General features: G+C 41.3%; 2 protein-coding genes across 7 annotated transcripts in view; one reads left to right on the plus strand and one right to left on the minus strand.

The window, feature by feature from the left end:
* pappa2 (pappalysin 2) overlaps positions 1–13,641 on the plus strand; it is a 31,027-nt gene extending 17,386 nt beyond the window's left edge. Inside the window, exons 12-24 of the mRNA XM_062480873.1 lie at positions 138–340; positions 1,705–1,821; positions 2,190–2,325; positions 2,579–2,753; positions 3,054–3,216; positions 3,497–3,674; positions 4,763–4,976; positions 6,107–6,275; positions 6,524–6,656; positions 7,090–7,211; positions 8,290–8,361; positions 11,203–11,301; positions 13,036–13,641. Of these exons, the coding sequence (XP_062336857.1) occupies positions 138–340; positions 1,705–1,821; positions 2,190–2,325; positions 2,579–2,753; positions 3,054–3,216; positions 3,497–3,674; positions 4,763–4,976; positions 6,107–6,275; positions 6,524–6,656; positions 7,090–7,211; positions 8,290–8,361; positions 11,203–11,301; positions 13,036–13,143 (1,889 nt within the window). The 3' untranslated portion in view covers positions 13,144–13,641. The remainder of the gene's footprint in view (positions 1–137; positions 341–1,704; positions 1,822–2,189; positions 2,326–2,578; positions 2,754–3,053; positions 3,217–3,496; positions 3,675–4,762; positions 4,977–6,106; positions 6,276–6,523; positions 6,657–7,089; positions 7,212–8,289; positions 8,362–11,202; positions 11,302–13,035) is intronic.
* Positions 13,642–13,784: 143 nt separating this feature from the next.
* Positions 13,785–23,369, minus strand: part of astn1 (astrotactin 1) — a 107,363-nt gene continuing 97,778 nt past the window's right edge. For all 6 annotated transcript variants that reach the window (XM_062480879.1, XM_062480878.1, XM_062480877.1 and 3 more), the window contains 4 exons: positions 21,190–21,325; positions 19,349–19,449; positions 18,453–18,636; positions 13,785–15,310 (listed from right to left, as the gene is read on the minus strand). In XM_062480879.1, the coding sequence (XP_062336863.1) occupies positions 15,073–15,310; positions 18,453–18,636; positions 19,349–19,449; positions 21,190–21,325 (659 nt within the window). In that variant the 3' untranslated portion in view covers positions 13,785–15,072. The remainder of the gene's footprint in view (positions 15,311–18,452; positions 18,637–19,348; positions 19,450–21,189; positions 21,326–23,369) is intronic.

A 23,369-nucleotide genomic window follows, 5' to 3' on the forward strand; every position in this document is an offset into this window, starting at 1 on the left:
CTTCGCTTTGATCAGCATAACTGAATATGAGGTCATGGATAAGTGGTTTGAAACCACACTGATTATAGTTCAGTGATGGTTGGCTTCACATCCTGGTGTGTGTATCTGTGTCTGTGTGTCCTCTCCCCCACCTGTAGGGGAACCCAGTCGGTGCTACGTGTTTGACGGGGATGGTGTGTGTGAGGACTTTGAGAGGAGTCTGGGCTCCAGCGTGCTGGACTGCGGCTACTTTACCCCCCAGGGCTACAGTGACCAGTGGGCCTCCACAGCTTGGGCCTCCCACCAGGACCCCCGCCGTTGCCCAGCCCTGGCAGCCACGGGGGAACCCTCCCTCAACAAGGTAGGAGAGGCCTCTCTCAGGGCTCTACACTGCGACCGAAATGGTCGCATTTGCGACCTTTTGAAATGCCATCGCGACCTTAATTTTTTACAGGAAACGCAAACGTATCACTGATTATTTTTGTGCTTACCTTAGGTTTTAGGCAATATGCTATGATTTATTATGAGCATTTATTAAAACAGTAATGTGTATTTTAAGAATATGTTTTATAATGTGCTCTGAGCATTCAACACATCAAGTTGGCTTCAGCCCCGCGACCCCCCTCCCGCACCCCTCCCAGAATGGTGTAGCCTAACGTTGATTTAAAAAAAATCGACCTCTCGTCAAGACGCACGCAGCAATCGCATATATATCGCAACATACTCAAATCTGACGTGTTGAAATGAAGCAGACAGTTGACTCCTTTTTTAAGAAGGGACGTTTAAGTATAACCGTACCATCACTTGATGTGGATTCGCCATGTCAAACCTGGGAGCCTGGGAGTGAGAATGATGAGGCTGAGAAGGATTCGTCAGGGAAAACACGTGCGGGAAAAACGATACGGACATATGAATTTCGACACCAGTGGCCACATATGCCAATCGATTTAGTCATATGCGAGGGGGATGTCCTGTAAAGTGGACATCTTTAATATCAAAAAAACAATAGCTGCTGAAAATCTATTATTATATTATTTATGGATTACATTTTCTTTTTTTTAAGTTCAGGATCGAGTAATCGAGTTCAGGAGTCTGCCCATCTGTGCCAACCATAGAATGTTTAAATCTAAAATAAATTCATTTTGCACTTCATAGTAATCCTAATCAATTTGAAAGAAAACAAGAAGGCATGTGGTTTAAAAGATGGCAAGTAATTAAAGTGCACATCTGTATGCAAAACAGGTTCATTATTGTTCATTATTATCCAGAGCGGCTTACTATAAATAATTTGTGCGACCAAATCATGTTTTGTGCCAGTAACTGAAAACGTTAGTAGCGCAAGTGCCACCAGTGGAAAAGGTTAGGGTAGAGCCCTGCTCTCACCAGAACTCTCAACACAGCTCGAAATCATGGACCAATTTCTGGTTTCTTCCATTTTTTCTCAATTCGTTTTTTTCCTTGTCTTCCTTGAGGGTTTAAGTTGGTTTAGGTACAGTTATATGGGTGAATCTGAAGCCCTCTGTGACATTGCTTGTAAAAAAAAAGGCTCTACAAATTTTGATTTGACTTTTCCACCTTCTGCTTGATCTTGCCTGGCACAGTTGGACCTATATTCTTTCACACCCACCTGACACTCAAGCATACTACAGTATATGTATATAATACTACAATATGGCATTGTAGTATTGGGATGTATGTTGATCTCAAGGTCCCTCCTTTCTTTAGCTCTGCCAGCAACAGTACCTGGAGTTGAGTGAGAAACCGTCACATGACATCTGGGTCCCTTGTACTGCCATGTCCTATAGCGAGGACTATAATGACCTGCACCCAGTATGGCTGAAGGTATGGTACATTTGTGATACACCAATGGGAAATTTGGCTTCTGAGTCTCTCTCTCTCTCTCTCTCTCTCTCTCTCTCTCTCTCTCTCTCTCTCTCTCTCTCTCTCTCTCTCTCTCTCTCTCTCTCTCTCAGACCAGCCTAAAACTTGATTGATTGTATGTACTTGTTCAATTACATGATCTTATGTTTCTTCCCATTGGCACTTATTTGCTTTTCACAATGTATGCTTCATGTTTTGGCTACCCACAATGTTTTGGGGCTATCTCGTTGTTCATGATCATTGACCTATGCACTTTTGTAAAGCTCTCTCTTGGAAGTCGCTTTGGATAAAAGCTAAATGAATAAATGTAGATGTAAATTTCCTTGCAGGTAGGTTTTGCTCGTCCCGGGGTAGCTGCATCAGTGATCGTCTACCTGGCCTCAGATGGGGCTTGGCCAGGAGAGCAGTGCAGGAAGACGGTCTCCATCCAGCTGTCCGACACCGCTGGCAGAAACCACTCTCTGGGTAAGCAGCAGCGCTTCCACTCAGCAACAGGAGGTGCTGCTTGATTCACTGTATCTGTGTTTCCTGTGCTCTCCATCACCCCCCCCCCCCCCCCATCCTTGTCTCTTGCTTTCATTTGAACTCTTCATCTGTTTTCCTTTGCGTAGATACTTACAGTCCAGTTTGCTCGTGCCTCTCTGCCTGCTTCCTCTCCCTGGATATCTCCAAGCTTCTCTTCTAGGTATGCATTCTCATCCCTTTGTGTCCTTCGCAGGTACCTACATGCTGTCGTGCCAGCAGAACCCACTGGTGGTAAACATAACCCACAACCTGAGCCAGCCCTTTTTCCTGACCACCGCCGTCCTGCTGAGGTTCTCCTCACCACACGTGGCCGTGACCGGCGTGACGCTGCGGACCTCCTGTCACTTCAGCGCCTTCGCCCTCACTGGGTGCGCTGAGGGTGGGGTCTCCCAGGACTACCACATGCACACACACACAAGCACACAGACACACATACAACCAGAAAAAACACATGCATAGCCGACCCCAAAACCCACACACACCGTTTGTACAGTGCCCGTAAGCACAGACAGCCAAACACAAATAAATACTTGACTGTACAGCACATGCTTATTTATGCATTCCACAGCCACTCGCTTTCATCAGATAGATATGATTTCAACGATTAGAAGGTGCACTCTCAAAACATGTGACCACGTCAGGAAGTCCCCTCCTTCTCCTGCATTCAGGTGTTTGCGTCGGCCGTGCCAGATGGACATATGCAGCGCGCCGCAACTGGAGCATGCAGAGGTTAACTGTACAGGCGGCGGGGAGGCATCCTGCTGCTCCGTCAACTGTCACCGCGGCTTCACCCTCTCCGTCCTGAGCGGCAAGGGGCACCCACCCAACCAGGTAGCATCTACACACCGGTGGGAAGGATAGTTCATGACACGGTGCTAGCTCTTATCTTGCTATTGTGTTAGCGTGTTAGCATTAGCATGGATACATGAGTTTCGTGATTCCAACAGAAAGAAAAGGCTGTCTTTTAATTGCTTCTTAACCTTGTCCTACCTCTTAAAGTGACTGAGGTGGGAACAGGGTGGTGATGTGCGTCAACCAAAGCAACAGCGCCACCAAGTGTAACAGTCAGTGGTATGATCGGAACAATGTGAGCTTTGTTTTTGCTGCGCAGAGAGAGACAGAGCTGGAGTGTGTCCATGGCTCGTGGGACCGCACGGTGAGCTGCCAGCCCATTGACTGCGGCCTTCCCGACCAGTCTCACGTCTACTACGCCATCTTCAGTTGCCCCTGGGGAACTACGTTTGGCAAGCAGTGCTCCTTCTCCTGTGGTCCACCTGCTATACTCCAGGGTAGGCACAACACTTTGTGGTCGACCGGACCGTTATTCTGTTGTATGTCTGGGTTGGAAAAGGCTTCGTAGGACAACTGGTGTTCACCGTGTGAAGATGGGTGCCATATGTCTTATTATTTAAACTGAAAAAAATCTACCTGAACACTCTACTTTCTCTTTGACCTCAAAAAGGTTTGTGACCTGAGGTAACTTGGAGGCCAGCTTGCAGAGGTGTTTTGTAAGGGCCTGGGTGGGTTTTTGTAAGAGAAGGAGGCCAATACTCCGGGACTTGCTGAGCTGCTTGGCAGCTTGGTCGTGCTTTAGCTCCAGTCCTGCTGAATAGGGGGGCACTGGCCCCAGGCTCTGCCTGTGTAAATAGGAACGGAAGGAGCAGCTGTAGGTAGCTGCAGACAGGTGGGCTGAGGAAACAGGGATCAACCACTGAGGGGTTTCTATCAAGCTACAGGCTGTTCTGAAACGTGTTATGGTCAGCCTCACTGCTCATACAACTGAAAATGAATATACAGTATCATACAGATCAAAATACTTACTATTTATATTATTGAAGGAAAGATAGTTTTTTTTTTCTCATGTTTATCTAAACTGCTGTGTGCATATGCTGTTTCAGTTCTTGTATACTGAAAATCTCTTATATTCAAACTGTCAGCAATTTCTTGATCCTTATACTATGCAGCTGCATTCGATTTTGATAATGACGGCAACACAGGATGTTTGAATACCTTATAAAAGTACTTAGGTAAAAGATTCATTACATTTTACAGACCAATAAAATGAACACAACTTTTAGAGCATTATTATAGAAACACACCTACACAACATAATCTGAGGCCAGCTAATATGTGGTTTTGGGCACCACAAAACAGACCTGTGTGTGAAGTAATTCATTCGTAATTCATTCATTCACATTACGCACAATCAATTAGATCAGGAGATTTGACTCCGGCTCAAAAGTAAGATCTGCAGGTTTTGGCTAATCGCATTTCCGACATGTATCCAAATTTGATCCGATCCTGACAAAAAGTCTCAGACACATTGTTTTCATCGATAGTGGAAGGTGTGTGACGTTTCCTTGCGTGCGTCCCCCAGGTGACAGTGACAGGTTGGTGTGTCTGGAGGATGGCCTGTGGTCCTTCCCTGAGGCGTACTGTAAGATAGAGTGCCCTGAAGCCCCCATGATGCCCAATGCCAGGCTCCTGGTGCCACACTGCCAGGCCACAGGTCATGACATGGGCACGGTGTGTCGCTACAAATGCAACCCAGGATACTATGTAAAAAGCAGCCTGAACAAGGTGACACGGAAGTAAGTAGTTATTATTAATGATGTGATTGGTCACATCTGTCTTTGTTATGATGCTGTATTCACCACAGAAACTGTTTTGCTTTCACACGTTCACAAGTAATGTACATTTTTTGTGGACAAGGAAGATACAGAAATGACTATGGACCTCTTTCCTATGTGGCTATATCAACTGCAGAATACTGTAGCTATACTAATGTGCTAATACTTGATATAACACAGATTAATGGAAATTTACAGTATCTTATTGTTTTTTAAGATTTGGGATATTTTCACAGCTTAGCTTCAATACATGCTTATTTTATACTTGACTAGTCTTTAATGTAACACCATAACAATCACATATTTCCCCTTTAGATGCAGGTTTAAACAGAACAATCCTAACAGTTACTATGTATTTTTAGATCACCTGCAAACTGTATATGGTTTCTAAGAGTCCTCACATAAACCTCCAATAACAATCATACCATTGGTCGCTCTCCTCATTATTGCTCTCCCAGTTTAATTCATTGGGTAGTTTTCCCTCATTATAAGACCTGATTCACATGTTTCTAATGAGATGAAGTTCACCATTAGCAAGACATGCAGCCACCACTGCTGGTTTATATAATCCTGCCTTTGTTCAAGTCAGCAATATACCTTTAATATTGGACCTTTTTGTATGGCAGGTTGTTCAAGATATAGCCACAGTTCAGTGTGTTCACCTGGTCTAATGGTATGTAGAGATGCAAATAAATAGGACGGTATGGTCCAATGTTACTATTTAGGGGTGTTGGTGAGTGGGCAGTATAATTCTCCCAACGACATGAACTGTATGACAGGTACAGTGTACCTGGGGTTGTTTATGGTTTTAAAGACTGGCTTTTAAGACATCTAAATGCTTGTATCACCCCTTACAAGTTATTCATCCAATATGTACAAGCAGATTGCCAAAGTATTAGCTTAAGTTATCTTGTTTTGATCTGAAATGTTAACCTTCAAATAGGCTCTAATACTAACAATTGCACTCTGAAAGTATGCTAAAGTAACCTTTGATTACAGAGGCGTTCAAGCCCTGGTAAATGTGCTTGGGATAAGTGCTGCATTACCGTTCCGTACTGTATCCTTTGTCCCGCCCCCTCCTTTCTCCTTAGGAGGTTTCTGAAGGTGGAGTGTCTGGAGGGGGGTCAGTGGGAGGAGGGAGGGTGTGAGCCCGTGTCCTGCCCTCCTTTACCTGCTGTCTTCCAGGGGATGTACACCTGCACGGTTGGCCTGCAGTATGGCAGCCTCTGTACCCTCCAGTGTCCTGACGCCTCAGGGAACGTAAGGTTTTATCCATCACAACTCATCATTTTACATACTTATCTTATATATATATACACACACACACACACTATACATTTGAAATATATTGGCTTCTGCAGTGTCTTTGGGATACTCTGTAGTTAAAAAACCAGGGTGAATGTTTGGCATTATGACATGCTATGCTATTAGTGAGTGTTAATAAGATTTTCAAATAGAAAGTCAATGTTGCCTGTGCTGTATGACCAACGGGACCTCTTCTGTACCAGAGCACAATCCGCTGCACGAAAGAGGGACAGTGGACTGACGAGTTCACAATGTGTAGGAGGATAGAGGGGTCCTGCTCTACACCCCCAGACCTCAACTCTGTGGAGTACGGCTGTGATGAAGGCCTAGATGTTGGTAAGGAGCCTGATACACTTTCACACATATCAACAGACTACAGATCAAGTATTTGTGGAGATTACTGAAGATAAAGCACACATCCAACTGAACTGAAATTAAATTGCTCCTACCCAGAGATTTCATTCACGCATTTACCCGAGATCCCATCAGTCTTTCGTAATTGTTTTGCCCAAAGACCTGAGATATTTGTAATTATAATGATTCTGTTTGAGCCTGTTGTCTTGTATCCCAAAAGGCCCATGCACTAATGGGAAACACAACAGGGCCAAAGCATACAGCAGGTGGTAAAACACTTAACAAGCTGACATGCCAAGTTTCTGAAACACAGATGACCAGTCCCTTTTTTTTTTTTTTTTTTTTTTTTACACATGAATACATTCAGCTCATGTAAATGTGTGGTAGGAACAACATATTGTTTTCATCCCCACAGGTGCTGTTTGTTACCCAACATGCATTGGGGCATTAAACATGGATTTGCGCGACCCAGTGCTTCTGGCCAATAGCACCACAGCTGACACAGTCAGGCACTGGATGCTGCCCAGCAAGGTTCAGGTGAGGTGTCGTTGGTAACAGGCTGTGACAGGGAGGCTGACTGATTTACCTGTTTTTGTCAGTGTATACCCAAACAACAGTTTTGAGGCTCAGGACCAGGAGGGTGTCATTATATTGATCATATCATTATTATAAAAATATTAGGAAATAACATAATTACCTGCCACTTTCCTCCTGGGGATAATTTTATTGAGTAGTAAGATGCTCATTATGAGACTACTGCACCTTTGTCTGGCACTGAAAGTGAGCTATGACACCAAACCTTCCTCAGCAGCATCCATTACAGGCCTTTCAAGAATCGGTGAAACACGCAAATCCCTACTGAAGCATTTCTAGGATTTCTAGTTAAATGTCAGCATGACATGGAGTGTTGTTTGGTTAAGAGGGGCAATTTTCCCCAAAACCTTCTCTGAGGATTCCTTCAATGCAAAAGCAAGCATAACCCCCCCCCCCTAACCCCCCCCCATTCGACACTCCATTGGCTGGCCAGGCATCAAGCTAACAGCCTCAGGCCAAATACTTTGGAACAAAGCCTGATAACTTGCGTATTACTGGCAAGGTATAGTGATTTTAAGTTTTTGTGTGAAGTGGAATAGATGGGAATCTTGTCTGAATCCTTGGTTCGGCCAAGCTCTTACAATATACAAAGGAATATTCAGTTACTCCCAAATTCTTTGTCAGTTAATCAATAACAGTATTGCATCGTCATATCTTTCAAGAAAATGTGCAAATGAAATAAAATCAGGTATGAACAGTACCAAAGGTGTCTGGCTATCAGTTCTGTCCAAAATCAGATCATTTTATGGATGTTGTTTGAGGAGGAATTAACCTAAATCTTTTGAAATGAATAAATGTACAGCTGGAGAAAAGTATCCATTTAGGAGTCGTCATGGAGATCTGTAGGGACATACATAGAAACAATATACAGTATATTGTTTATGCACAGTGTCTATGGCAACTGAAAAAACATAACACAGAAGGCCTTGTTGGTTTATGTTGATAGACATTAAAGTCATAATGACCATACAATTAAATCATGATCACTAATTGCATTCTCTTCATCCATGCTTCATTGCAGAGCATAGTCTGCACAGGGATGATTAGGTGGTATCCAGACCCAAGACTCATCCACTGCATACAGTCTTGTGAGGTAAGTGCCATCAACAGTTTGTCTTATTGACTTTATAAAAGCTAAACGTATAAAATTAAACAATCATAATAATAACAAACTTATAACAGGTGAATGTTGTTACAGTATATGTACATATTTAGTCAATAAAGTCCCATGTGTTAGTCTGTTGTCCTGTTCTATCTTTTAACCAACATGATAGAGAGATGAGGTAACTCTGAGCACTGCCAATCCAAAGTGTCTGTTCGATCTGCTTTTTCTCTGTTTCTCTGTTATTCCACAAACTGGATCTGCCGCAGACTTTAAAAGCATTTGACCTAATCGAATCCATCCCTTGCAATAATAAGATGTATTATATAAATAAGTCATCTGTTTTTAACATAGCCTTGTGATTTGTGTTAAAAAGGCTTCATCGTGATATCTGTTCACAGAAGCTGTTTCCTTTAAAAGAACATTCAGTTTTGGGAATCCCTTTTTTTTGTGGCTTGTACTGCTACTGCAGTAAGTCAGAGTAAGTTCATGAATAAGGGTTTATTTCCTGCCCGGTTACCTTTTTTGAAGTTAAACTATTTCAGTATAAATGCTTTTGACCTTCTTCATCCAAGTCTGATATAACCTGGAATTATCCATGAAACATTATGTCTCATTGTCATGAATCATGCATTGCAATATTCGGTCCACCAGCCAGCACATTTCTTCCCAAAACACTGTAAATTGTGCCACTGCAGCGGTCGGCTGAAGCGCAAAATAATGTACTACCAGCGTCTGCCTGGAAAATGTGTTCTTGTACTAGCTTTACCCAAAAACACTTTAGATATCTACTTCAGAAAATAAACCTACTGGGAATCCACTGGTGTTCCTTCCTTTACGATTTGCAGGAAGAGAAACCTACAGATAGTAAAGTATCTACTTTCAGAGTTCATGTTCAAACTGTGTTTCAGTCCAGAATACAATTCATTCATTTTTACTTAAGATTATTGTGAGTAGTTATTCTGGTGAGGGAAATTAATATTAACTTAATATTAACTTAATACTTTAATGATTATGTTTTGTATGTCGATTCTAATAGAATGTTTTCTTTTTACACACTTTTTTCACCTGCAAATACTAATGCTGCTATATCTTCACATTTAGTTTGATACACACATTCAAGGATTTGTTTTTGAAAAGCCAAACTTGACTACATTTTAGACTGAACTTAAGTGGAACATAATTAGCAAGTTCTAAGGCGCCCTGGGTTCCAATCAGGAAGTGGTTAAGAAGGGCCTCAAAACATTCTACTGTAAGTTGTTGTTATAGAATTTATTTTGTTTAGAGGAGCTTTCACTTTGCATTAAACTTGCCTGGTCTCTTAGTCTCTCTGAGGGCTCTCCCCTCACCCTCCCAATACACACACACATTTGGGATGTTTAGGTTTAATCAATAAACGTGTGGTTCGTAAGCTTTGATTGTTGCTGTTTGCAGTGATCATATTTTGGCATGAACTCCACCCTGAGTGTTGGTAATGATAAACGTGCTTATACAATTGATGCTGTGTCAGACAAGAATTTAGAGTGTTGCCATTATTCTTTAAATAGCCAATTTGATGCAAGTTGCATGACCAATTACCCTCTTCGTTTTGTCTGCTGTTATAACTCATCTAGAGTTTACCTATAGAAGTCAAGAATCACAAGAAATCAATAAACCTTGATTAAGAGAACATAAGAAGTAGGGTAGCCTTCCTCCCCATCCAATTCATTTTGGGATGACAATGCACAATAAATATCTTTAACAAAGTTATTTATATGTCGCTTTGGATAAATAGTGTCTGGAATGGAAACAAATTATGAAGCAATTTAAAGACTAATTCTTCCTCATTTACTAGAAGTCAAACTGCAGTGTAAAAAAAGGACACTTTTAAACCAACTGTAGATACTGTATAATAACAGTTTACGCAGCCCAAAGTCTTGTTATAAAAATGGAGATGACTCACACCTCCCTCCCGGGATCCTGATTCTCTCAGTGGTTGTCAAAGCCGTCCGTGTGGTCCACCACCTCTTATCACCTTTGGATTTCATAAGCGGCTGCTTTATCAAATGAAAAACAGAATGAGTCACAGATGGAAAAAGGGCAAGCATCTCCTCACAGTACCCTGGAAACATTCGGGTGAGATGTAAAAAGGAGGGAAATTGTTGAAATGGTGCCAAACAATAAAAAATGGTAGTGGAGGGGTGGAACATGTAAAAAATATTTGGGCTGCGGATATTTGGGTGAATTTATGTCTGCTTTTTGAGTGCTCTTATGAAAACCCTGGGTGTTCATACTTTTGATATTTCAGTAGGTTTCATGGGCTCTTTGTTTGCCAAGGGGTCAACGAGTGTTGCTCATAAAGTGTAGGTCAAACCATCTGAGGGAAAAGACCTATTTGGCTTTATCTTTCCCTAAATTTGATCATTTAAGTAATCTATTTCCATCCTTGGTCTTGGATAGGACAGGACAGGTAACCTAGGTAACCTGCATCTAACCAAGACAAATATGCCAGATCCCCCAACAGGTTGATTGGTTTGCTACAAAAAATATTACCCAGCTTAATCTAAACATTAACATTTAAACTAGATATATGGCCTGGAGTTTAGAAAGGGAAAGAAAGAGAATATTTGTGCTCTCTGAGCTGGGATGAGGGCAGCAATATCCACTGCTGCTGCTTTAGTGAATTCAGGTAGAAACCATCGGCTCTGGGCAAGCCAAAAGTGTCAGTGTCAGTGCAGTTTGAGTAAAAGTAAGAAATCGCATTATACTGTAGTTTATACTGTAGTCAAAAACAAAGCATTCATGTAGACATGTAAATCCTCGTCTCCAACACGGGTCTGCTTCTTCTTTCAGCCGTTTGAGAAAGATGGATGGTGTGACACCATCAACAACCGGGCCTACTGCCAGTATGACGGGGGAGACTGCTGTCCATCTACACTCTCCACTGGAAAGGTAAACAAATCACATTTTACTGACCTTACCATGGACCCCTTCCCAACCCTGAAGTAAAACACTCCTTTCCTCACTGCTTCCATTGCAGACACTCCTCTGGTTGTGATGATATTTTCCCTAAGTATTTTACATACTGCAGCGCATATTCATGTTACCTATTAATTCCTGGGAGTCTGCAGCCAGCAGCTGGAGCTTCCTGTCTCCCTCATGTCCGTAGCGCTATGACTCATGGCGGCAAGTTCTCGCTGGCTCCCACTTGGATGAATGAGTGAGCCCAGGACCTCAGGAGTGCCTGGTCCTGTCATAAATAAATCACCTGCTAAATTGTGTTTTTATGAGGGTCTGAGGCCAGGTGTCTGTGGTCCTCTGCCACTGTAAAACCCCAGTTAAACTATCAGGCTTTGAGAAAGGGAAATAAACCGTGAGAGACAGTATCCTGCCACTGTGGGTCCAGGGGAATCGGGGCTGCAGTGTTTATGCTTTCAGACCATGGAAACTGCCTCATGGTCTCCAAAGCACTGGGTCCACTTCGATGGGCTGCTTTGATTTGTTTCGAATCCAGGTTTGGATCCAAGCAAGGTTCAGGCTGGCAGCATGCTTGGGTGGCAGACTTGAAGACAACCAGGAGGACATCCTGTCTCTTCCTGACGTTACTGTCTGCCTATTCTTGACATAAATCAAACATTGACGTAGGACATTGAAGTCTGATTGCTAGAAGCACAGTTCATATTAGTTTTCACAAATAATTAGTAAAGTGTGTTTTAGAGTCACGATATCATGATTGGCACAATGTGTCTCTGTATTTTTGGAGAAAAACAAAACAAAAAACAAGATGTGTAACGTATGGTAACTACTCTAAAAGGATTTGGCCTTTGTTTGTAGCAGAGAGGAAAAACATCCCCTTTCAAAGGTTGTTAGAAAAAGAGTGTTTGGATTCCCCCTCTGCTGTGTAAAGGACCAACATGGAGCTAAGGAAATAGTTACTGCCAAACAAATGCAGTTTTAATGGGATGACAGTCTGAGATCAGGGCTTCTCCTCCTAAACCTTATGGAACAGCTGCTAACTTCTCAATTAAAGTATTATCCCTCCAACAAAACACGAGTGAAATCAGTGCGGGCCCTCTCATGAATGTTTACATTTCTTGCAACAGACTGCTTCGCAGGTCATCCGAGTTTATTTTGCAACCTGTGGTGATGGCTTGCTTCCTAGACAAGACCTGGCAACCGTCGTTGTTGATTTGTAACACATGTTCATCCGTTCACCTTTGTGGTGTGTTCCTTTACCCTCGATACTCAAGGTTTCTCATCGTTAAAAGTCCACGGTGAACCGTTTAACATCATCCCCCTTTATCCATCTTCTGGGAGAAGTTAGGTTCCCTTTGAAATTGTTAGGAAATTCTAAGCGTGGAACAGTCATAATACCTTTAAATCCTTAAGGAGATACACATTTCTGATATGGATGACTATGGTTTAATGGAAAATCAGAAGGTAAATTTGGGTCATAAGTATTAGCATGTGTAAAAGTGGATGCAAGCGTGGATTTGAATCATTGAATCAGATATTCAAAAAGCCTTTTTAGTTTTACACATGCAAATCTTTATGACCCTAATTTACCTTAATAGAAAAACCCATGTTTTTATATTGTTTGCCGCTGCACTGGAACGACCCTGGTGGGACCCATGTGGCGTTTTGAGATGTTTTGTGTCTAATATCAATTGTCTGACTGATTGACAGGTCATTCAATTTGGGGCCGACTGCGATGAAGATGAGTGCACATGCCGTGATCCCGACGCGGAGGAGAATAAAAGCAAAGCTAAACAGTTGGAACCTGGACGGTTCTGATGGTCCAGAACCAGAGGACAGGACATGTAAACAGAACCAAGCTTTGGCTCCTAATGAAACAGATTAACTTCACCCCTGGACATGATATATTTCTATTTTGTTTTCCCATTAAGCAGCAATAAATGTTCTATGTCTCTATAGTCAGAAACAACAGTATTTTGATTTGTAGCTGTAGGGTTCAAAATACTGCTTATCTGTAAAGACTAACTTGTATAGACTAATATATTTGGACAATCTTTAACATATTTAGATGTAGACACAGACGTCAATGTATTTAACATATCACATGATACAGTAACAAACATTTATGAATATCATAGGTACATAACCTTAAAACCAGTTTATGACATGAGACATAGTCATTGCTGTTTTCTCAAGAACTCTTCCATATAGAAATTGTACCTTACCTGTAATCGTGTTCTGTGTTATTACACCGTCCTTTACACTCTTATTGAATAAAGTATAACTTTTTAAGAGCCTGATTAGATTACTCTCGTTTGTTTGTAGGCTTGTTCATTTAAGAGTATAAATGCATCATTTATCTAACACGAGTTACTGTTACAGATCCATTTGAAAGGCATGTCCTTTGAACATTTACTTAGGATAGTGTTGATGCTTGGTTTAGAACATTCATACATGTATTTCATAATATATCATTTATTATTCTTTAAAATAGCAAAGATCAAAGTGAAAAAGTTAACATTATATCAGTCACAGACATTGTATAACATGCAGATTTAGTCTCGTTACCATCTAACAGAATTGTTCAAACCAGTCTTTAATCAAACATGAGAAACAAAACTGTTTCACTAATTAGATCTGTTGGACATAGAACAAAATAAAAACAAATACAAAAGTCACAAAACTGTATGTATTATGATGAATGCTCACTTATAATATAGATATAATCTCCAGGGATCCTTGCATAAAATACAAATGTGTCGAATGGCATTCGCAAGCTCAAATGACAAACTACCCTCGTCTTCCAGAAATGATCACCAATGCCAAAAATATATAATGTTAGAATAAAACAATGTGAAATACAATATTTACAGAAGCATTCACTGTACTGTGCTGCAATTTGTTGCATGTATGTATCAATCTGCCTATACAAATATCTACACGTTTAATTTCAGATGCACACTTCAGATTAATTATGTTACCATAGAATAGGACAGTATTGTTTTATGAAGAAAATAATCATATTGATATTTATTTCTTAAATAGAAATTGCTTCATGAAAAAACTGTTCATTAGAAAAAATATAGTTAGGCAGGGAAAAATATTAAAAAACCAATACTGACAAGCTAGTTTAAACTTTTGTATCCAGATACTTAGAGACACCTATAGCACTTCATTTATTAAGTATAAGACTTGTTAAATGTATCTTATCTTTAAAAGAAAAAATATATATATTTAGTGAGATTGCTGATTTAGGAATGGTTAGAATATCAATGATGGAGAAACTACTGTCACATCTTTTGGCAACATTTACTTTTAACATTACTTTTAACATACATACAAGTTTGAAAGTACAGAAGCTCCCAAATATCTGAAATAGCAACTAAATGCTGTTTGTGTGTTTTCATAAGAAAACCTGTACAGCGTAATAATGACTTTATACTGGAATACTACATTCAACATGTATAATTACATTTACAATAATGTCATTATCGTTCTATTCCCACCTTCCAAAATGACCTTAATTATTGCATAATTTTGTACTACATGAATCCAAATATGAATTGAACATTGTTAGTCTCTTTTTTAGTCTAATAAGGAAAATACGCCCTCTATGATACCTAGGATTCAGGTTCCTATAACCGCAAGTAAGGGTTCAAATACACAGAGACCACAGACGAGGCAACTTTCTCCAAAGCCTACCTTTAATGAGAACCCCATCAAACTACCAGGCTTCATGTGTCACATTCAGAGTTCCTTAGGCTCCCCGTAATCATTGTACAGGACAGGAAGAAGCTGCTCATCACAGGCTTTCCTGATCTCCTGGCCCAAATCAACCCAGTTGAGTCCGAAGGATTTGGTGTCCGTGTAGCGACAGGAGAGGTACTTGAGGGACACTCTGCGGAGGCCAATCTTAGGCTCCTGGAGAAGTCCCCGGCACCAACCACTCAGGTAGTCCAACTGAGACAAGATTAGACCTGATTTCCTGTAAACAAAACACAATACCACACTCCCTTAGTAAACTATGTACTGTTTGGTGAAGGAATGGGGCATGTGATGCACTCATCCTCTGACACAGTTGCCAAAGCCTCTGTATATCGCACAGTGCATTATGCAACTTCAAGCTGAGTGGTTATGGTCAAGTTACAACAAAAGTATATGTAATAAAATTATTTTTAATGAATGGAATTATTTCGTGTTTTTAAATATTTACCCCGAAATACCCAATACTCTGGAAAGAGGTTGACTCGTACATTTCGAGTTTTTACCTTAAATGAAGCAAATCCAACATTGGAGAGAGTAGATCACCCATAAATCACAACCTGCAACCTCCACATTGTTTTCACACTACATCATAATACGACAGACTCAAACCCACCTCTTCCTTTCTGAGGGAACTGGGCACGAGGTGAAACACACAATTGAATTATCTTATTTTTTCCTATGGTCTTTTACTCTCATTGCTTGACTTGACTGTTATTCCTACATTCTTGACACAGCGGAGGGTCATCCCATTTCAGATGACAAACATGATATGAATGGTTAAGGAGCTTCTCACTGTCCTCACTTAGTGGCAGAACAGCAACCCCAGTAACTGTACAAGCCCTGCAGGATGAGAGCCTGTCATTCCTAAGACATGGCTTCACCTTACATAGTAGCCAAACCAGAACCTCTTAACTGCTATGTAAATACGCTATGCCTCTCTCAACCACAAGTCTCCTGGATAGACTTCTAGCTACTACTACCTTATTAATGAAAAACATATTATTTTCTCTCTGTTGTCAACACAGTTCTTGAGTCAGCTTTTGCAGTAACATTCAACAGAGACGGCAATGTTTTTTATCTGATTTGACAAATTAATACATTTTGATCGACACATTTCTACCAATGTTCCTGTCTACATCTAGCTTCATGTAAATACACACGCACGCATGCCCACACAGACACACACATTATGCTGCCTGTTATATTCATAGACATCGGTCGTAGGTAACAGCTTGTTGTGAATGCCGGTCCAGAAAGGTAGATCAAAAGCTTACATATCCACAGTTTATCATCTGCGCTGGAAACTCTAGAGAAAATAATATAATGGTGCTTTAATGATGTCAGAAATCTCAGACATTCTGTCTTCATGAAAGAATCCCTGTGTCTGTAGTAACCCAGCTGTCATTTATATCATTTTTCTAAATGTATTTATGTTTCTAATATCTTGCCACATTTCAGTGGTTTGAGGAATCTGGATGTTTATTTGCTTAAAACAAAAACCTTGCGGTTTGTTATGCTTTAATTTTTCAAGAAAGAACGTACCCGGGCTCCAAATAGCAACAGTTGTCACCATAAATCCTCAGCATGTATAGGCCTGGAAAATGGCCTCACGTTTCCAAGGTAGAGCTTTTTGGTTCCTACTAAGCCCCCCCCAGCCCCCCAGCCCCCCTTCCCCTGACTCGGGGGCCTTTCACTGGCCTGCTTGGGAACAATCTCCCGCATTCCTCCCACACCCGCAGCCTCACAGAGAGGGCAGAGCAGCCATGACACCAGGCACAGCAAGCCAAACCGTCAATCGATGAACCTAACCATGCAGTGAACCCTCTCATGCGGTAGGGTGTGTCCGTTTAAGAACTAACATGTTAAAGGTAAATCAAGTAAAAAGTGAAAAAAAAAATAGGTCCCCGAAAGTCCCCACCAACCGCTTCTTATCAAGCAGGCAAGTGTCAATAAGAGAGAGATCAAGAGACATCTATGATAGATCGTTCTACTTATACACTTTGAGCCAACATTTCTGTGTCAGTATTGAACCGCATGGGTAGTCCTGTGGTGATGAGAGATGGGAACCCACAGAGGGGGGGGGGGGGGGGGGGAGAGACTAACTCTGAAGCCTCGTTTTTCAGAGTTTATGTTTGGGCTTTTGCTGCACGAGATGTTGCATACCAAACCTCTTTCAGGAGCCAACTCAGCCCGTCACTGAGACACAATGTCCAGTACCCCAAAAAATCATAGTTTAATATTTTCACAAAAACACTTTGAAGATACATCAATTGCTTCTCCTGTTTATTTTGAGATGTAGTTTACTTGGCTAAAACGGTTGGTTTTGTCAAGGGCTAAGTGAATGACTATTATCTGTATTTTGACTAGCTGATGAAAAAGGCATTTAAATGGTTCATTGTTTGTGACAGGGAATCCCCAGTGGATTCAAGAGGTTCATAACAACGTTTTGGAGAGTGGCCGGCACAATCCAGCCTTTTCTACTTTGGATTGATATCTTTGGAAACACACTCCCTTGTTTTGATTTGAGTGGTACACAAACACTTAGTTCACACAAAACACTGAGATCCAGGGGTAACAGACACTGTGTCCACCAGAAGGGGGGTACCCCTAAATGTGTGTTAGCTCCACAAGAGTGGTATTGCTTATGGGAGAACTCTTTTAGCGACCAGGTAGCAGGGTACAAAACCTTCCTGCAATAGCCATATCGAAGTAATGTTAATTTAATTACCAGCTAACTTAAAGCCATGTTTATAGTCCCTTCACCTTAAATGCACTTCTTCTGGATGCTTTTCTTGACATTAATCATCCCTCACATAATTGGCCTGTTAATGTAAGTGTATTTTAATGGAACACTTCAGAAGCAAGCCAATTACATCAACTCTTCCAACATGGTCTCGATTAAAAACAACCTTTAATTTGAGTAGCTAAAGCTACGATTCTCATTCAAAGACTTAATCAGTTTCACCTGCTGGACCTAGCATCTACAGGGAACCATGAGACCTTTTATGTATCAGACACATGGGTCTGTTTATAAAGCATTTAGCATTCAGCTACAATATCACCTCACAATCCTTAACCGCTCTGAAGAGATGGACTGCGGAAATGTGAGGCATTCATGGCTGTGACTAACAGATCTCACATGAGGAAAGTTAGTTTGAATGAATTTCCACCGTATTGTGCTGACACAAAATAAACCCAAACACAACCTCATTACACCAAAGGAAGAGTCTGTGGCAGATCAGAGACACACAGACGATGAAAGAAAAAAGTGAGACCAAAGTGAGCACAAAGTAAGAGTGCGAGAAAGGCAGAGAAAGAGAGAGAGAGAGAGAGGGGGGGGGCGAGTAGGTACTATGAAGTACCTGGGTCCCAGTTCGTCCTCACAGCGCCAGGTGAATTCTCCGAAGCTGTCGTACTGCTGGTTGTAGTGGTAGAGGACGCGGTGCAGAGTAGGAGCTCCCTGGTCCATCAGGGTGTTGTACGCTGTCTGCTGCTCCTTACCACTGGTGTAGCCATTGAACAGGTTGTATATCTTATCTGCAACCTCTGCAACAGCACAGGTCTCACGTCAGTATGGGATTGGACAATTGGACAACACTTGCGCTGTTCAGTGTAGTTTGATTGTGGTTAAATGTTTCGCTAGTTCTATGGTTCAGACACTTGATTTTTGGAAATACTGTATGGTTCTGATTCACAACAGCTCACTGCCCAAAAGACCCAAGACTTGGTGTTAACATCAGGGGCAGAGCTATGATACCCATCCTTCATCCTGACAGATAAAGGCGAACCATGGGTCGAGGCTGCGGTGATGGACAGAAAACACCAAGTGCGATGTGTCCTGCATTGCACTGAGCTCGCGGCAATGTCAGATGAACACGTGAGTTCTTGGTCTTAAATAAACCTCCACGTTAATGTTGGTGAGGTTGACTGGATGTGCGTTCTCTGACGTCAGTTATGACTACCTACGCCATGCCCCCCCCCCCCTGGAATTTTCCACCTGAACCAGCTTGCCCACTTACGTAATTACTGCTCTAAGATCTGTGTTATCTGTGTAAAACACGACCACTGATTCTGATTCATGTGCAATTTTTGTAACAAAGTTATACTAAGTTGACAATTATGTTACCTACAAAGTGGTTAAAAAGTCTGTTCCAGATGCTTTCTTTTCATCTCTGAGTTCAATGCCATACAGAAGGTGTGTGTGTTGCTCTGTGGCTCATAGCGGGCATATCCGTCCAGGTTACGTATGAGAGCTGACCTTGTGCTTTGACGTCATCCACTGCTGGGCATGGGGTCTTTATGATGACCTCACTGGGACGGGAGCGACGGCCCGTGTTATCCACCGCCCAGAGCTTGAACCTACACAAGCGAACAGTGTTATTACACACAGGAAATGGCTGCCCCGTCCGAAACGTGAAATTCCTCTGAAATTCTGAGTGACGATTCCAGAGCTCAAGCAAGGCTAATCCTTCAGAGCCACGTCATGCACGGTGCCAACTGGGGCTTTCGGACATTTGCTTGAATAATATCTCCATCTAGTGGATGCCAACACAAGCAGCTTCCACCTGCAGTGTTGCAATCCAGACAATGGGTTGTTGTGACTACTACGTGGAACAAGATTGAAAGTTTGTGCGATAATGTGCGTGGTCTTGCTTTTAAAATTTCACAGCTCCGGAATTAGTGATTTAAACTGAGTATTTAATGTAGTTTTGTATTGCAATCAAGTTACTGGATTACTGAACAATTTTTCTTCTACTTGTTGTATTGCCATCCAAATATACAAAATTCACAGAAGTAGTTTTAGATGTTTGAACCAGCAATTTAACATATTTATGTATTATCTACCGGTAGTCAACTCCAACTGATTTAAGCAAAACTGCACCAGTGAACCATCAAGTCCATGTAATTATAACAGAACGAGTGTTTAAAACAATCAAAGGTCACCCCTAAATGCTGTGATGAACAGTCTGCCAAAAGGGAGACTGACCAGAAGCAGGATGATGTAAAGATAAAGTGCATGTGGTTTTGATTGGCCTATTGCTATACATCAAAACCATTTGAAGACACAACGTGCTCAAGATGGTTTTCTTCTCTTGCTCTAATGTGTTCAGCGTGGCTCCCCTGTTTACTGAGCGTGTGTGGGGTAAGTGACTGCATGTGTGTGAAGTACAGTAGACTGTCAGATGAGGAAGGTACTGAGTGTGTGTGCATGCGTGTGTGTGTGTGAGCCTCTGTGGGTGCGTGTTTGAGTCCCGGATGGGGGAACTGCCTCTGGCCCATGTTATTATACCCTGACCTAGAACACACACAATGACACACACATTCAAACACACACTGTCAAGCCTTCCATGCTGTCATTAAAAAACCCTTTGGCCACCAGCACAACATTGACCTCACAGAGGACTTCCTCTGTGGTGGGTTGACATCACCAGGATATCACGGTTGTAGTTTTTGCAGGGGAGACCACCACAGAGCGCCAGTCTCTCAGGTCCCAGTAGCGCACAATAACAACTCTAAACTGCAGCCTTTCACACCTGGCACTTCATTACCTCACTGAGCTGAACCACATGGCACCCATCGTGAAATCACAATACCAAATTATTATTATTTTTCCGGTTTTTGGTGCCGACCAAACATTACCATGACCTCTAACCTCCAAATGTAATATTGCTCGTTTACGATACAACATAACTTGAAATTAATCTGCAATTTTGGTTTGCCTATATTTATGCTGTGAGTCATTTTGATGAGGACTACATGCTTATTTTGTATTAATGTTCAAATTGATGCCTGGAGGATGCAAATTTAGCTGCTTAAGCTGCATGTGCTGACACACTTCCAAGTCAGTTCAGGTTTTTGGGAGGGCCTGTGATTTTCACAGTCACTTAAAAAAAATCCCTTTCTTAACCATCACTTGTTATTTCCAAGATTAGTTTCCATTAAATTCTTCATCCCATAGGCAATTCAAAAAGCCTGTTTTATTGAGTTGTAGCAGCATCCTTTTCTTATAAATCTCCCAACAGCCCTCCACATTGACTTCCCATTACATGTCATTATTCTGAATTAATCTAACATTCACTGATGCTGTTAGTGACTTACATGTAGGTGGTGTCGGCTTCCAGACAGCGGATGATCATGCTGATGGATGAAGTCAGGAGGTCGGGGACATCCCCCAGCATTACGCAGGGAGACTTGGCCCCAGACAGGATGTCATCCACAAAGCTAAACACGGTCTCTGTTTAGGAGAGGAAAACCTGTTAATCACCAGCACATAGCGATCCATCCGCCTACACTACCAAATAATCTACCTATAACCTACCTATTTAGACATTATTGAATGTTACTTTAACAAGTAAAAGTGAGTAAAAATGGATGTTGGTATGGAGTATTCCAAGTCTTACACATTTTACACATACCCAAACGTGTGGATGTTATGTCCAGCAGATTTGTCAAAAGAGGAATATTCTTTGTTGACAACAGTTCATCCATCACATTTCAGGCTATGACACTGAAGGACGTGTTTTCAGTTTTCACAGGGGCACACACCATGAACAACACGAACGGCTGGCAGCCAAAACAACTCCTGGAGCAGAAACCCTTTACTCTGCTAGGTTCAAATAATACGCTGGGCTTGTTCTCATTACAGGGTGGCAGGCAAGGTGTTTTCCCAGCTGGGTTGCATGCGTCAAAGGGCACTTGCGACGGGGGCTATGCATTTCAGAGGAAGAAAAGCCTGTTTGGAACAGGCAGGTCTCTGAGGGGGCCACCTCTGCATGTCCTCCCTGAAACCTGCTCACAAGCCCCTGGGTCACCTAGTGGTAAAAACACTGAGCTCTGTGCCAGGGAAAACACACAGGAGGGGAAAAAAATAGTGTGTACCAGCTGTCACAGAGAAATATTTACTTTGCACCGAAACCCTGCAGAGGAGAGCCGTGATGAAAAAGTGAAAGATTAAAATGAAAAGTGACATTGTGAGGGATTGTACCACTTAGCATATTAATTGCAGAGCTGGTTGGAATATATGCCTAGAATCGAGGAAGTGGAGTTTGGAGACCACTGGGAGGGAATCAGGGAAATACATTCAGTTTTTCTGCAGTTTATTTCAAATAGGAAAACATACAATATAAGTTATCTATATTCATGTATTGCTTGACTGTATTATTATTAAAGGATTTTTTTGTGCAAGTCAGTATTACAGTATATTGTAAAGGATACAGTATATAGTATATATACTGTGATGAGAAGTAAATGTAGAAAAGTACAACCAACAAAATGCTATATCTACAGAACAATTATCCTCAGTTTATCATGGCTGTAACCAAGGAGTACCCTTCATTGCATTTCTTTATCACATTCTCTCTTTGTGTGCGAGAAAGAAGACTCAGTATGTGAAAATACAGATCGGCCTGAAAGAGTAAACTGAGATGGCAAAGAAGTAGGTTTTGGGTTAGTGGATAGACAGGTTTGGATAGGCTACTTTACAAATATGAAAGTACAGTGGTTTCATTGTTCGGTCTTTACTTTGTTGGTAGATTATTGAAAGTCCGCTAGAAATGCTCTTAACAAATGTTAGCAACAGTTCTATGTGATTTAAAGTGATTCTAAAACATTTCAAAGGTGACAGTATACATTCCACTGTAATTTAAAATGGTTTTTTGTATCTAAAGTGCATAAATAACTATGAAAGGTACTCCCTAACCCTCTGTATATTACTGCAAACGATTACTTGTACACTTACAGTTTTTTTTTGACTATTTCAACTGAAATATACATGTCAGTTTCTTCAGCTAAAATGTACTTTTATATCTGAATGTAATAAATCACAATTTGTTGCTTTGAACATTAATTTGTAAACAATGACCCAAATGTTCGTATTACAGTAGTTATTGTTCTCATGTTCTCTGGGTAAGGGTTAAGTAATGCACTTTTGTGTTCTGGGTTAAAGTTAGGTATCAAACATTTTTGATTAGACTCTAATCATCAGAGTAACATGAACAATAAAAATTGCTGCAATTCACTATGATCAAACTTATTCTTCACTACAAGTCTTTGTCATGTGGCCAATTCTACCTCATTGCGCAGCATTTTCTATACATCAGAAATATTTCCATGGTAACTAAATGTTCTCAAATTGGTATAATATTGTATGTTTTTCTCTCGATAGTGCACAGCAAATATTCTTGGGTTTACAGCTATTCTGTTTAAGGCAGTAACTCTATCTTAATACAGCACACACATGTCCAAGGGTTGCAGCAAATGATGATTGTGCCATTCTGGCT

This window comes from Osmerus eperlanus, chromosome 16 (assembly GCF_963692335.1).
Source record: "Osmerus eperlanus chromosome 16, fOsmEpe2.1, whole genome shotgun sequence".
Classification (NCBI taxonomy): domain Eukaryota; kingdom Metazoa; phylum Chordata; class Actinopteri; order Osmeriformes; family Osmeridae; genus Osmerus; species Osmerus eperlanus.